Source organism: Glycine soja, chromosome 11 (genome assembly GCF_004193775.1).
Source record: "Glycine soja cultivar W05 chromosome 11, ASM419377v2, whole genome shotgun sequence".
NCBI lineage: Eukaryota > Viridiplantae > Streptophyta > Magnoliopsida > Fabales > Fabaceae > Glycine > Glycine soja.
Window position 1 is genome coordinate 15,709,321 of NC_041012.1, and position 15,827 is coordinate 15,725,147.

At 32.5% G+C, this 15,827-nt stretch overlaps 3 protein-coding genes across 3 annotated transcripts; 2 read left to right on the plus strand and 1 right to left on the minus strand.

Moving 5' to 3' along the window:
- The first annotated feature begins 4,486 nt into the window (after window positions 1-4,486).
- Window positions 4,487-8,184, plus strand: LOC114376245 (uncharacterized protein At2g27730, mitochondrial-like). The gene is made up of 4 exons (XM_028334254.1): window positions 4,487-4,624; window positions 4,947-5,081; window positions 6,118-6,156; window positions 7,643-8,184. The coding sequence occupies exons 2-4, from the start codon at window positions 4,974-4,976 to the stop codon at window positions 7,841-7,843; spliced, it is 348 nt and encodes a 115-aa protein (XP_028190055.1). The 5' UTR covers window positions 4,487-4,624; window positions 4,947-4,973; the 3' UTR covers window positions 7,844-8,184.
- Window positions 8,185-8,680: 496 nt separating this feature from the next.
- Window positions 8,681-12,118, plus strand: LOC114376244. Its single transcript, XM_028334253.1, has 2 exons — window positions 8,681-10,558; window positions 11,858-12,118. Exon 1 carries the CDS (start codon window positions 8,868-8,870, stop codon window positions 9,441-9,443), a length of 576 nt encoding a protein of 191 aa, XP_028190054.1. The 5' UTR covers window positions 8,681-8,867; the 3' UTR covers window positions 9,444-10,558; window positions 11,858-12,118.
- A 1,520-nt stretch (window positions 12,119-13,638) lies between these two features.
- On the minus strand, window positions 13,639-14,373 carry LOC114372965 (protein FAF-like, chloroplastic). Its single transcript, XM_028330534.1, has one exon. The coding sequence runs from the start codon at window positions 14,371-14,373 to the stop codon at window positions 13,639-13,641; it is 735 nt and encodes a 244-aa protein (XP_028186335.1).
- Between the last annotated feature and the right edge of the window lie 1,454 nt (window positions 14,374-15,827).

Below are 15,827 nucleotides of genomic sequence, written 5' to 3' on the forward strand. Positions count from 1 at the left end.
TTAATGCAAACTTTCCGTATTAATCGTTGTATAGAATCTCAAACGGGTTACTAAGGTTCACTCTCAATGATCATAATTGATTACATAATACATCACGTTATATATAAAGAAACATGTAGTTATCAGTGTTGTGAGTCAAAGAAATACATACCTAAAAAATCCCAGTAAATAACAACAGGTACGACTGGGATTAGAGTAATGACTTTCCAAACACAGCAGTGTAGATTGAACTACTTAGTAGGTGGCACAATTTAGTAGATCCAACGTATTTGTGACAACGTACTACCTACAAACAAAACAAAAAATCTCACAGATTGAAAGACATTGGCAGTGCACATAGTTTAATTAAACTTCTGTGAAAAAAAAAAGTGCAAAAATGGCCTGAAGTTATATGCTTGCAGAAAGATTTGGGGGGAGGGGGGGCTAGGGATGGGCTACACATGGCAGGAGCTTTATAGCACCATGTTGCACATGCACAACATTGAAATAAGGCTAGTGTCTAATTCAATTCAATATTTCAACTTCAAAAAGATACATCAATCAGAACTCAGAAGAGGGTAATGTCTCCAAAAGCAAAATTAAATTGCAAAGAAAAAAAATAAAAAAATAAATTCAGAATTCAAGTAAGAGATAAATCTTATGTACCAAAACAGCCACCAACTCTCACATACTGTCAAAACATCCACCAAAATCCTACAACATAGAAAAAGAAAATTGGTATCAACAAAATTAGTATTTACCATAAAACTCTACAAACTCGCCAACAACCCAATGCTTTCTTAGCATTTGTGTAACAATCAACACCAAGTAAGTAGCTGTGACACCATCTCGGAGTTTGCCTAATTATTTGAACCCAACAACACTTGGTAGGACCATGCTCATGGGCTGCAAAAATATGAGATAAATAAATATTTCTTACAATAAGTCCTCCAATGGTCAAAACCACACATGTCTATACATTATTACAAACAACATGCATACTGTTAAAAGAAAGGAGACAATTGGAATTTTTCAGAGATACTCAAAGAATAAATTAATTTAATTCTCTAATTTTAAAAGTAACTCAGAGGGTTCTATAACAAATTAGCATGTCAATTTTACCTGGCCAAAAATTGTAGCTTCTGCTTCTATTCTACCAACACCCAGGCCATCAATCATAGTTGTGTGTGAATCAGTTCCTGCCATTTGTGTTGAACACAACTCTACCAAGGTATTCTAAATTAATCTGCAAAATTAAAATCACAAAAGTTGATTCAGAAGACAAATTTGAATCACGGGATGAATTTTGTTTCCATTGTATGTAAAATTAAAATTATTCTAAATATAAAAGTATCACCAACTCTCTCACATACTGTCAAAACAACCACCAAAATCCTGCAACACAGAAAAAGAAAATTGGTATCAGCAAAATTAGTATTTACCATAAAACTCTACAAACTTGCCAACAACCCCATGCTTTCTTAGCATTTGTGTAACAATCAACACCAAGTCAGTAGCGGTGACACCATCTTAGAGTTTGCCTAATAATTTGAACCCAACAACACCTGGTAGGACCATGCTCATGGGCTGCAAAAATATGAGATAAATAAATATTTCTTACAATAAGTCCTCCAATGGTCAAAACTACACAGGTTTATACATTTTTACAAACAACATGCATACTGTTAAAAGAAATGAGACAATTGGAATTTTTTAGAGATACTCAGAGAATAAATTAATTTAATTCTCTAATTTTAAAAGTAACTCAGAGGGTTCTATAACAATTTAGCATGTTAGTTTTACCTAGCCAAGCATTGCAACTTCTGCTTCTATTCCACTAACTCCCCATCCAGCAACACCCAGACCATCAATGATAGTTGTGTCTGAATCAGTTCCTGTCATTTGTGTTGAACACAACTCTACCAAGATATTCTAAATTAACCTACAAAATTAAAATCACAAAACTTGATTCAGAAGACAAATTTGAATCACAGGAATATCGTAGACAACACCCTAGCATAGTCATGGTCACTTGACTTGAGTAATGATAATCATAATAATAATAATCATAATCATAATAATAATAATAATAATAATAATAATAATAATAATAAAAACCTGAAGTAATATTAGAATCAAAAATGAAAACCTGATTTTGCCAGGCAAATGTGGCAAGGCTGAGAAAGATCAGCGGCAAACGTCATTAACTCCTACGCCACACCATTTCAACACACGGCAATAAAAAAACACAAACAAAAAATAAATGTCAAATCAATAAATAGATAAAAATGACACTTTTATTCTTCAACACCGCCCTGTAAATCCTATTGTTGCAACCCTTGCATGGGCAAAGCGGTGTTACCGTCAGCACCGCCGTTGTGACTATAGCCTGTCCCAAAAATCAAACAACCAAAAAAAGACAAAAAAAAAACATAAAGACCGTTTGAATTAAATCAAAATAGAAGAACCTCTATCTTCATCTTAACTTCTCCGACAACTACCCTGTGAATTCTATTGTTGCAACCCTTGCATGGGCAAAGCGCTGTCACCTTCAGCACCGTCGTTGTTACTGTAGCCTATCCCAAAAATCAAACCACAAAAAATCAACAATAAAATGACAAAAGATAATTAAAAAAAAACAAAAAAAAAAACAGAAGAGAAACAAAAAGAGATCAGCAACCACTCTTGTAGCAAAAATGGCAGAAGATAATTTTATAAAAAAAAATCGAAAAAGAACAGAGTAGTAACCTCGAGTCGGCGCACCTAAAACCTTTGGAAGCTAAAATACAACATTAAGCATATTTACAAAAATAATAAATGAAATGGACAAAATCAGCAACAATTCTTATAACAAAAATGACACAAGATAATTTTCAAAAAAAAAAAAGAATAGAGGGGAAACAAAAAGCGGAGAAGAGAAGAAAAGAGGAAAAGAATGAGGAAGAGAAAGATGGAGAAAGAGAAAACGCAACACAAATGCAAGAGAGAGAAAGTTCTGAAATTAAGTAGAATTAAATGGGAAGTTTAAATTCACCAATCAGGAAGCGACATGTGGTGATGATAGTTCTGATTATTAAGTGAAATTAAATGAAAAATTGAAATCCGCCAATCAGAAAACGACATAGAACAAAAAACAAAACAGTGCAAACAAAGGAAGAGACAAAATGACCAAAAAATCAAGAAAAATGTCACATGCCAATCATTCAGCCATGAGCACAATAGACATTTTGCTATACTCCATTTTTCTTATATAGATATAGATGTCATGTTTGTCTTGATGTGATTTTAATTTTTTTTCTTTAAAAAGGAATGTAATTTAAATAAAAAAAAAGTTATTTTTTTTATCGTTTTAAGTAAATCATATATAATTTTAAAAAATGGAAATAAGTTTATATATCGTTTTAATTAAGTCATATGTCTAAATTAGCAGGTAGCCCGTATCAATGAACTCATATTTTCTTTTATTCATCAAATTACTTTTTTTTATGTTCATATTCTTCATAAACTAGGACAAAAAAATACTGTTATTTCTACCTAAGATGGACGAATTCAAGCATCGACTATAATTCTATAAAGATGTATAAATAAAATTGTCATTAATCAAGAACCAACTGAAAGAGGATTGGACTTTTAATATAGAAGCATTTCACTTCAGTTGTGTTACTTTATTTTTTATAGATATATTTTTATGGAAACTTTTTCCCCAATGAACTTTTATAGATATATTTTGTGTTAATTTAAGTATGTTTCAAACAACATTTGTCTGTTACTATTTATATTTTTGTTTATAAATAATTTTAAATTTCAAAAACTTATTACAATTTGAGATTTTTCAATTTTATATATTTGTTTAATTCTATGTATAACAATATACAAATTTAGAACAATAATTCAGTTAAACAAATAATTACTTTTATAAATTTTTTTAAGAAAACGATTTTAATTTGCGGAAAATTATATTTCACAAACATTTGTCTACAGACAGAGCTTGAATAAAACAAAAATAGAAGTGTGAACATTACTATTATTTTATGGAGTAAATATGTGATATGGTGACAAATTAGTTCATAAAATATGAAAAATATAAATTTAATGCTTAAATATAAAAAAAATATAATAAATTAATTCTACCAATAATTTAGTAATAAATTAATTTCTTGATAACTTAATATTAAATTAATCATAAAAAAATATAATTTATTAACAAATTATCTTATCATTAAATTTCTAATGTTAAAACCATTAATTTGTCAATAAATATTTTATTAAGATTAATTTGATATTTAAAGATTAATTTATTATTAAATTATTAGTAGTATCAATTTATCGCACTTTTCCTCTATAAACACTAAATTTGTATGTTTGTTTCAGGAATCAATTTATAACTGTATCGCACCTTCTGAATATTTTATTTATCTTATTTTATTTTTTTTTATTCTAAAAAACAAGCCTTCGTGAGAGTGCAAGGGCGGAATAGAGTAAATCCAAACGGTGCCGTATTTGAACCGTCAACCTCAAGGGAAGGGTCTAAACTCTTAAGCGCCTCAACAACAAACACGACTCACACATTGCATCTGCTAACTCTCTCTCTCTCTCTCTCTCTCTCTCTCTCTCTCTCTCTGCGCTCTCCACTGAACCGAGTCTGGTAATTTTTTTCCTATTCTTTTATTATTTTCGATAGAAACTTTTTCAAATAATATTTGGACCGGATTTTCTAGCTCTCGCGAATCTGTGTCTATGAACTTTGTACAAAAAAATGCAATGCTCAAAGCTAGAATCACGAGATTTTCATTTCTCGTCTTTAATTAAAATAGCGCCATTTGTTGGAAAACTCGATGAGATTTGTATCAAATTATTGATGTTTCGGTGAAATGTTTCGGAATATGTGGAATTGAGCTCTGATTTTAGCGTGCCTTTGTTCTTAATTAATGTAAAATTAACCTTGCGAATCGTTGTGTTGTTTACAGAAAGAGGAGAAGATTTAACTAACTCCAATGGCTGCACGTGTGGCTGCAAGGTACGGATCCAGAAGGCTATTTAGCAGTGGTTCTGGGAAAATACTTAGCGAGGAGGAAAAAGCTGCAGAGAATGCTTACTTTAAGGTAACCTCGAAAGCTTGGTTTTATTGTGCTCTCGATTGAAAGTTTTAGTGTAATGTATTGCTATTAGAGCAAATTTGCGTGTTCAGAAGTTTTTCCTTTCTAATTTCCTTAGCATTATTTTTTTTTGCCTGTGGTGCAGTTGTTTGTGCTTGTTATGTTTGAGAATTGACTATTGAGATATTTATTTAAGTTTAGGGATGAGTATTGCGTAATTCGGATTTGCTTTGGTGTTCTAGGGGTTAAGAAGTTCTATATGAAGTATAAATTGGACTATATTAGCTTTGGTATTGTTAGATATAAAATCATTTCGGTGATTTTTCCCAACGGTTTAACATTTTGGAATAATTGGTTTATGATATGGAATCAGAGCCTTTGTGACTAAGTGGTTAAATCTCAGCACAAGGTTGGGTAGACCTGTGCGTTGTCTATGCTTCAGGCCCAAAGAGCTTTTGTGAGAAGGGATATGTGATCTGAAACTATTTATGTGCTTTCACTCAACAACTTAAGCTTTTGGGATAGTTGCGGCATCCAGCATAGAAAGTATAGTGAGTTTTTATTGCAGACACAATATGCATAAAGTAGTCTTTACTAACATCATATTTCTTTATTCAAATATGATGTTAGTAAAGACTACTTTATGCATCCTCTGCACATGTTGAGGAACATTAAATTATTATTTTCTGAAGTGCATTAAGGTTTTTAAATGATTTTTGTTTTGTTTTGGCCTTGACTAATCTATTGGAATTTTATGGATAGTCTTATCCAGTGTGTTAGGGCCATTCCTATTACCTTAGGTTTTAACTTCTAAGTTCTAACAGAAGGAAACAATTATTTGTTCACTTTTGTTCTCTGTTAGTCTTAACGTCTTTGTGTACATGTTGGTCAAAATGTAAAGGTATAAATCCATTTCTTTTTCCCATCCACTCAATTATTGTAGAGAAGGGTGCTACCTCTTGTTTTTAGTGTTTGTCTACATTGGTAGAGGTTTGTGCTTGACAATAACATATATGTTGTTTACTTATTTTCTGTATTGCAGAAAGCTGAGCAAGAGAAGTTGGAGAAGCTTGCTCGCAAGGTTTGTTCTTGAATAATACTCTCTTCTTATTCTTTTTCAATCTGTTATGATTTCAGTGCAATATTTGATTAACTTCTTGAAAGCACTTAATTATTGGATCATCAAACCATTGTTCTGCATTTATTTTCTGATTGAGGATTCTTACCAGTTTTATGTTGTGGCAAATGAATGTAATGGATACATTCTGGGTTTTGTTTGTTCAATGATCTAACTCATCTAAGACTGATTTGTTTACCCATTTAAAAGCCATTACACATTTACACACAACAAAAAAACTCAAATATCAAAGGCCATCAATGCATATGCGATGCCCAACACCTATTTATTATTTTATTTTAAATTCAAATGTTAAGCTGTTATTTTGTATAAGGAAACTTGTAATTGGGTCTAGAACACATTTTCTATAAACAAGAAAATTTCACCACCCCTTTATTTGGAAATTTAGTATGCCCAACACCTATTTATTATTTTATTTTTAAATTCAAATGTTAAACTGTTATTTGGTATAAGGAAACTTGTAATTGGGTCTAGAACACATTTTCTATAAAAAGAAAAGTTCACCACCCCTTTGTTTGGAAATTTAGTTTCAGCATAATTATCACATCTTAGCATGAAAAGTATTCTGTGTACACAGATTATGATATCCTTGGCTCATGGCTGCACATTAAACACCCATAAAGAAATACTGTCAACATATTGAGTTAATCAGTGGAGTCCAAGAATGCACCAAGTTTACCATCTACCTTCTCATTTTTACATGATAGATCATTTCCCATGAGATAAGATAGTAAGAATGGTGGTTCATCTTGCAACATTTTAGAATCAAGTCCATAATTAATTTACTGTCTGTATCAGTGTTTCTTCAGAAACAAATGCTTACAAGTCCTAACACATCCTGCTATGGTTATGAAACTTGATTACTATTTGTCTGTGCCCAAAGATTGCTTTCATCTAGCATGCAGATTGTATGAATCAATGAAATATTATTCTATGTAAGGTGACCTAAGGAGAGAGAAATGACATTTTTTTCATCAATTGGTGCTTGCTAAAATGATAAATTGGGCTATTATGGTAGTAGCTTCTTGGCAAAATTAACAGAAAAAATAAATTGAACTAAAAATTTGATTCATTTCCTCTCTTAAGTACTAAAAACAACAAAGTCCAATTTATCATTATTTATTTACATAACCCTTCTGCTTTACTATCGATCATGTGTTTCACTTACCTTTTTTTTCAACTAACCTATGGGTTGGATATTTTGTAAGGTTAAAATGAAAGTCCATTCCATTTTTATCCCACTCATGTCTCTAACATAAGGACAATAACTCTACAATGTTGATTTTACTTGATTTCCTGTCACTTTCCCGTGGGTGTAACTTTCTGTTTCTGTAACTTGTTTGCAAGAAATTGTTCTACCGTTGTGTATGCATTTTGCTTGTCTCAGTATCGGCTTTGAACTTAATGGTAACTATATACTCTAATTCAGGGTCCTCAATCAGAAGCAGTCTCGGGGGGTTCAGTAACTGATGCCAAACCAAGTAGCTCAGGACATACTGGAACATCAGTTGACAGAGTTTCAACTGACAAGTACCGGAATTATGCAGTTGTAGCTGGTACTGTAACAATGCTTGGGGCTTTGGGGTGGTACCTTAAAGGCACTGCAAAGAAGCCAGAAGTGCAGGATTGAACCTTTCAGGGGTGCATGTTCTCCATTTTGGTATTGGTTGCAGCGGTTGCACAAAAATAAATGACCACACTACTAACTCTGTTTTCATTCCATGTTACTATTATCATGAATTACTCCTTTAATGTTTCATGATTTACATGTTATCGATATATTCTCGGTGCTACTTAGCATGACGAGCATCAAAATTTGTTTTCACTAATCACTATTCGTTCAAATGAATCAACTGCATCTGCACGTGATGATCACTTGCATTTGCCCATTAGCAGGGTGAGATTGTATGTTGCCGGAACTTGAATTAGCGTATGAATGAAATGCCAATAGAGAAGGAAATATTTGGAATAGACCACATCTTGACCCGTCATGGTTGTCTCATTTCAATATCAACTCTCAAGTAAAATGTGCCATTTAGTAGGGGTATGGATAAAAATCAATTTTTCTTATGTAAGCCGTAGAAACTTGAGCATGTAGGCGGTGATACGAGCATGGCTGTAGTACCAATAAATTGAAAACATTAAATAATAAAATAGACATTATAATGATTAATGAAGGGAGATGTGAATGACTGCTGGGGGATTACAAATTGAGAATTGAAAAGCGGGGAAAGTTGAGGCCTGGTTTCGAGTTTTAGGTTTTTGTTTACAAATGTATTTTCCAAAACAAATGGTGTTTAACAAAAATGAAATTAAAATGATTTTTAATTTATTTTCAAAACATTTTACACTTATTTTTAAAATAAAAAATTTTTGAATTTGATTTTTATACATTTGACAATTGTTATTTTTGCTGTTGTCACTTCATCATTGACAACCATTATAATTATAGTTGATATTTTTGTACATCTCTTGAAAAGGAAAATCATTGAAAGTGGACCAGCGACCACGAAGCAGTAAACCACACGTGCTGAGGTCGTTATCGTAAAATCCCATTTTGCTGAGTTCTTATCCTCATCCTTCCCTCTCCTTTCTACGTTCTGCAGTATTCAGTGTATCTCCATCATCACTCACACCTCGTTGACTGAATCGCGATGGACAACAAAAAGTCAAAATGGAGTTGGAGTTCAGCAATAATCGGAGCAGCATCCGCAGTGGCAGCGTCAGCCCTAATATCCGCGAAACCCAAGGACCCAACATTTCACCTCATTTCCATAAACTTCACCTCTTTAAAACTCAATTTCCCTCTCTTAGACGCAGAGGTTCTCCTCACGGTCCACGTCACCAACCCTAATATCGCCCCCATCCACTACTCCTCCACTTCCATGTCCATCTTCTACCAAGGTTCTCTTCTCGGCTCGGCTCAGGTTCAAGCCGGCTCCCAGCCGCCCCGCTCCTGCCAGCTCCTCCGCCTCCCCGCACGCCTCCACGCGCTCGAGCTCGCTCACCACGCCACGCGCTTCCTCCACGACGTCGCGCGCCGCGAGATGTTCCTCGACGCCGCGGTTGATATCGCCGGCACCGCCAGGGTCATGTGGTGGGACCATAACTTCAAGGTCCACGTGGACAGCCACGTCACCGTCGATCCCGTGTTTCTCGACGTCATTGATCAGGAAAACACCTCCGAGCTTGAAGTATTCACCGCAGCGGCGTTGGGGAGTGAGCAATGAGGTGGATAGATATGTTAAGCACTGGGAAGTAGGAATTACTAATTGGAATTGTTGTGTTTTGCAATGGAATTCGAGTTTTTAGTTGATGTTTCATGCTTTCAAGTTTCAACAAATAATCTTCAAACATGTTATTATATTATTATCACTTAAGTCCCTTGACTCGGGACCAAAATGATAAAAAAAAAAAGTTAACTTTAAGAAATTAAACGAAACCTTAAAAAAGTTTTTATTCTCTCTCTCTCTCTTTTAATTATGTTAATCTATAGTATTATTTTTAATTGGGATAACTTTGCAGGTGGTATTGTGTGATTAGACTTTTATATATTTTGATAACTAAATAGGAAGTTAAAATGAGATTTGAGTTCTCACATGAACTAAAATCAACTCATCTCAACTTTTAGAGAAGATAAATGAGATAGCTTGTATAAATGTTAAGCTAATAAATTAATTTTTGCTTATGAAAGAAACTCAATTAATTGTATCTTTTTATTTTCCTATTCTTTAAGTATTTGTGAAGAAATTTACCCAAACAAACCCTTGACAAGAAAAACTGGAAGCAGAGTAACTAAAGCAAAATTTTGAGTAGAAGATGATTAAAGGTTGATAGGGGGTGTGGTGGGGGGTGGGGGAATAGAGCTTGAGATGAAGGGTATGTTAGTATGATGCGTTTTTTATGCAGATTCAATATTTTATATGCTTCTGAAACCATTGCTTTTAGTTACTTTTGAAGGGCATGTTAGTATGCATTGTTAATGTTAACATGAAAATAATAGCTTTTGAATTTGATCCATACGGATTGCCTTAGGTTCTATCTGCTAACATAAGGATACAATTATTTTTCACTGTTGAGCTCTGTTAATCTTCAATTTTAGTCTACCTCACTTACCTAGTAAATAGATTGTTGTTTAACTTCGATATCTTCTTGTACTGTTGATGAAACTATAAAAGAAAGTATACATCCATATTTTTTTGCCAATTCTCTCAATTACTGTAGAGAGAGATGCTAGCTTTTGTTGGTACTGTTTATCTACATCAGTAGAGGTTTGTGCTCGATGATGGCAAAAGAAGCTGGAGAAGCTTGCTCACAAGGCATGCCCTTGAATTTTACTCTTTTGGTATTCTTTTTAATCTCTTTGATTTAAGTATAATATGTGATGAAGTTCTTGAAAGTTGAAAGTACTTAATTGATGGGTCATCCAAGCATTGCTCTGCATTTATTTTCTGATCGAGAATTTTTACCAGTTTTATGTGGTGTCACATGGACGGATGGATGCATTATGGGTTGGGTTTGTTCAATGATCTAGGACCGACTTGTTTACCCTTGTAAAATCCATTACACAAAAAAAGAACTTTAAAATGCTAAAGACAATCAATACATATATTCCCAACCTATTTATTATTTTACTTCTGAATTACAATAAACTATTATGGAAAACAATGATAAATTTTACCTTGAGGAAACTTGTAATAGGGTCTAGAACACGGTTATAGAAAGCTGGTCGATTAAGTGGTTTGTTGGTTAGGAGTAACTTATCCAACCACAATCACCTAGTTTTGAAACCAGTGCAAGCAGAGGAAGAACACTCTATAAAAAAGAAAAATTCACCAACTGTTTGAGTGTGTTTAGTAAGGCACTTTATTATAAGCTATTTTGACTGGCTTATAAGCTAGTTTGACCCAAAATTTTTCCTATAATAGATTTAGCACAAATTATCATATCTTAGCGTTAAGAGTATACCGTATACACAGATTGCGGATATCCCTGGCTGCTCATTAAACACCCATAAAGAAATACTGTCAACATATTAGTCAACAAATATAGAGTCTGATATAATAACAAGTTTACCATTCACCATCTCATTTTTACATGGTAGTATAGACCCTTTCCCAAAAGATAAGATGAATGTTGGTTGACTATCTTGCAACATTTTACAATCAAGTCCACAATTAATCTGTTGTCTGTATCTTCAGAAACACATGCTTACAAGTGCTAATACTACTATGGTTATGGAACTTGATTATTATTTGCCAGTGCCGAAGTATGCTTGCATCGTTTATGCAGGTTGCATGAGTCAATGAAATCTGATTCTAGGTAAGGTGACACAATGAGATAGGAAACATATTTTGTGACAATTGATGTGGTTGGTAAAATGGAAACTTGAAAAAATGGGCTAAATGACAAGTATTTTCTTAGCAGAAATTAACAGAGAAAAATGTGGAGAAAAAAACTTGTATTACCATCTAGCAGTTTCAATTACCTTGTTTTTTTCAGCTTTGTTTGGGGTAAAATACTTTTTAGGTTATACTGAAAGTCCATTGCATTTTAATTGTTCTTTCTCCGTGCGTGAATTTGTTTGTCTATAATTTATAAATGTATGCTTTGAACCTAATGGTAACTATATTCTCTAATTTAGGGTCCTCAACCAGAAGTAAAGCAAAATGCTGGCTCAGGGGCTTCAGTAACTGATGCCAAAACAAGTAGTTGAGCACATACAGGTATATCAGCTGACAAAGTTTCAACTGCAAAGAAGCTAGAAGATTGAACATTTCAGCATTGCATGTTCTCTATTTTGGTTTTGGTTGTAGCAGTCACACAAAAACATATGTATTGTTGTATCAGTTACGTTCTTTACGTGCAACTAATGTGAAAATCAGAAGTTAGAATTACAAACTTATATGCTAATTGTGAAATGATGTGATCTTGTTGGAACCAAATTAATGCAAATTCAAACACACGTTAAGATGATAGTTTTAATTCCAAAAAAAAAAAGAAGAAAAGTCTTAAAATATGGTAAATTAAAACTATCTTGGAATTAGGATAGAATCTGTAAAATACAAACCCAATGCAAGTAAACAAGATGAACCTGCATCATTTGTGTGGATGGCAATAGAGTGGAAGTGGGACAACAAATGGATATAGGATTCCAATTCTCTCTCCAGTCCCCACTCCCCCAATATTGGAGGACACAAGTTTTACGTAAAAGTTAAAACTAAATATATATACAGACAATTGAGTAGAAAGTGATATCAGTAATATTATATAGCTATAGGATGGGTATACTAATAATCCTAAGAACCGTAAAAATTTTGTTTTCCTAAATATAATTTTATTTGATAATAATATTTTTTAATCTTGGTAGAATTAATCTATTCAATAACTCTTGCATATTATAAATAACAATTCAGTCTTGGAGCATCAATGAACAATTGCTTGTTGACAAAGTCTACGAATACATTAGAGGTGTCAAGTCTACTGTTAGTTGATGTTCTGTTATATGGAACCCAGCAATCCCCCCTAAGATGTCTTTCATTTTGTAGCTTGCTAAAAGGAATCGGCTGCTTACTCTTGACAAAGTTACTTTTTTGAACAAGAGTTCCCGCTGTCCTTTATGTTCAAATGAGTCTGAGTCAAATGTTTATTTGTTCTTTTCTTGCAGGAAATCTTTCCAAGTTTGGGCTCACATTCGTGATTTGGCTCCTTTCGGCTCACATTCGTGATTTGGCTCCTTTCTGCAGGCGTTTCACTTCTTTACAACGCATCACTGACTCATTAGGGGGAGATCCACATCAGGTAGGAAAATTACGTTGTCTGGGAACAAGCTGATTTTCACACCTGTTGCATTTGTTTTAGCATCTTGATATAGGTCTTCTTGTATTAGGGAGACTTTTGATTTTCTTTAACTACGGGATATGCCTCGTTTATTATTATATCATTTTGGATTTAATATAATTTACATTTTTTCCCAACAATTCAGTCATTGAATTAAAAGTTCTTGAATAGATTAAGTCTATATTTTCTTTATAAAAAATGAATTAATACTTCTTTAAATAAATTCAAATTAATGTATAATATATTTTTAAAAAATAAATAACTATAAGATGTAGACACTCAAAATTAAATGTTTAATTTCCAGGAATCGTTGAATCATTGTTAGTGATGTATAAGACACTAATTATAAACATTTTATCACTACTTAGCTTAAAGCAATCTTTCCATCTTTTTCTAGTTGTAAACACTCAAAAATAGATGTTTTCACAGAAATAATTGTTTGTGATGTATAACAAAAATAGCATATGTAATAGTATATCATACATTATCATTATATATTAGGAAGAAAACAAAATACACGAATATATAAAATTTCCAATTACTTATTTCATCCACAAATGCCCTAGACATCATCTTCAATATTTACTAGATATCTATAGCACTCTCATCATCATTTTCTTTTCCCATATGTTCTTCTCCCACTACACTTTCTACTTCATCATAATCCTCTTCTTCTTCTTGGTTGCAACAGTCACCGTCGTCATCATCCTGATCAGGCTGCACAAAGTGAAGCTTCAACCTCCCATCTTCCCTATGAGCATGCAAGAACTCCTGAATGGGTATCCTCACTTCCTTAAGAACAAACCTCCCATTGTCCCTATAAGACATGAAGCTAACACAAGGCTTCCCACTCCTCCCTATGCTGGAAATCGGAGGAGGGTATTCCACCCCATCATTCTTCTTCTTATTATTAACCCTAATTGACGACCTCGTCCTCCATTCACACCAATCTTCCAACCCTAAACTCTTTTTGTTTTCATAACATTCGTTCTCTCTCTCATCACTATTTACCTCGTTATTCTTGCGGTCTTCAACATCATCGGAGCTCTCAAAGCCAAGCCCTTCAGTGCACAGATGCATGTTTTTGTGTTGTGTTGTTGTTGTTGGAGTGGTGTTTGAAACATATTCGTTGTTGTTGTTGTGGTGGTGGTGGTGGTGGTGGTTTTCCTTGAAATGGAGTTCACCAAATATCTCGGTGAAGGAGTGGATGGATTTCACGGGTGGTTTGATTCGAATCCCTGAGAGGGATTCGAGGAGGCTAGGGTTTTCTGGCAATGAAGGGTTTTCAAAGATATGTTGAAGGCTTCCACTCACTGACATGGCTTAGTTAATAGGGTTTGATGTTAATCAATTTCTTGAGAAAACGGCACACAAAAAGAAGAAGGAAGATAGAAAGAAATTAAGTGTATATATATGTATATTATAAATTGTTGAGGTTCTGGTGATGATTGAGTACGAGAGAAAAAGGAGGCATGAAACTGCACAACAAAAAAATCAAGGGGAATATGCTGTATTATTGTTACCTATCTAGGTGTGATTTTTCGTATCTTTTAATTTTATCCGATGATGTGGGCATACATATGAATGGGTGGCTATAGAAGTGCATAGACTTTTTGTTGTTAAGCTTCCACACTAGTATCCTTTAATTTTAGGGTATATTTTTTTATACGTGTATATGAAGAAAAATGAAAGATATCAATAATTGTATGCTATATCATACCGTTTAATTTTTTTTTTTATGTACAAATGATTAAAAAATGATTTTTTTAGAATAGGTTTTGAAAAGATATTTGATTCGATATCGTTAGTTTGTTATGTTATTGATTTTAAATTTAATTTAAATCTTTATTATCTTTGGAATTAGAGGTGCACCAAAAAGAAAAAATTAAAGAAGAATACAAAAAACAATCTTTTTAAAGAAGATAATTAGGGGTGTATTAGATTAAGATTTCAAAAGATTTTTTAAAAAAAATATTGTGGTATTCAATTAAAAATTGTAAATAATATAAATAAGTTGTATGATATTCAATTAAAGTTTTTAAGATTTTTTAAAGAAGACAACAAAATTTAGTGTTATTCAATTATAATTTTTGTATAACTTATAAAAATCATTTGGTATTAAAAATATATAAATTTCAATGGATTATTTTTTTAGAAAGGATTTTGATGGATTTCATTAGACTTTTTAGTATAAATTAAATATCTATTAAACAATCTCACCCAAACCTTTGAGATCTTGTTAGACTTTTTTCTTTCTTTTTTATTGATGACTAGACTTTCTTCTTCTCTCATCACATCTTTTCCTTTATTTTTTAAATTAAATTAATATTTATCTTATGTGTTAAGACTAATCATATTTTTCTTATATTAATTATGCTCATCAAATTCATCAATTGTTTAATGTAATATTTCTGTACTATTATCCTTAGTTTCGTCATCCACATAACTTAATAACCATCCTACCAATTTTTCACCTTATTACTCCCTTCTAATATATGTTTATTATTGCACCTCATTTAAACATATCATATTACATTTATCATGAAATAATTGTAGTAATTAAAAAAATAAAAAAAATCAACATATAATTTTTAATCTATTATTCAAATTCAAAAGTGAGAATGAGAAGATGATATTGAAAGAAATGTTAGTGTAGGAGTTAATAAACTAGAATCAATATAATTATTAAGAGATTAAAAAAAATTATATTGATTTTACTTTTTTATCCAAATCTCATCCTTTCTTATTATTATTTTCACTAAATCTTGTAATTT

Excerpts from the sequence above, each read along its gene's own strand:
- LOC114376245 (XM_028334254.1), top strand. The coding sequence starts at position 4,974 with ATGGCTGCACGTGTGGCTGCAAGGTACGGATCCAGAAGGCTATTTAGC. Across the intron at positions 5,082-6,117 it reads CAGAGAATGCTTACTTTAAG|AAAGCTGAGCAAGAGAAGTT; the intron begins GTAACCTCGAAA and ends TCTGTATTGCAG. Across the intron at positions 6,157-7,642 it reads TGGAGAAGCTTGCTCGCAAG|GGTCCTCAATCAGAAGCAGT; the intron begins GTTTGTTCTTGA and ends ACTCTAATTCAG.
- LOC114376244 (XM_028334253.1), top strand. The coding sequence starts at position 8,868 with ATGGACAACAAAAAGTCAAAATGGAGTTGGAGTTCAGCAATAATCGGA.
- LOC114372965 (XM_028330534.1), bottom strand. The coding sequence starts at position 14,373 with ATGTCAGTGAGTGGAAGCCTTCAACATATCTTTGAAAACCCTTCATTG.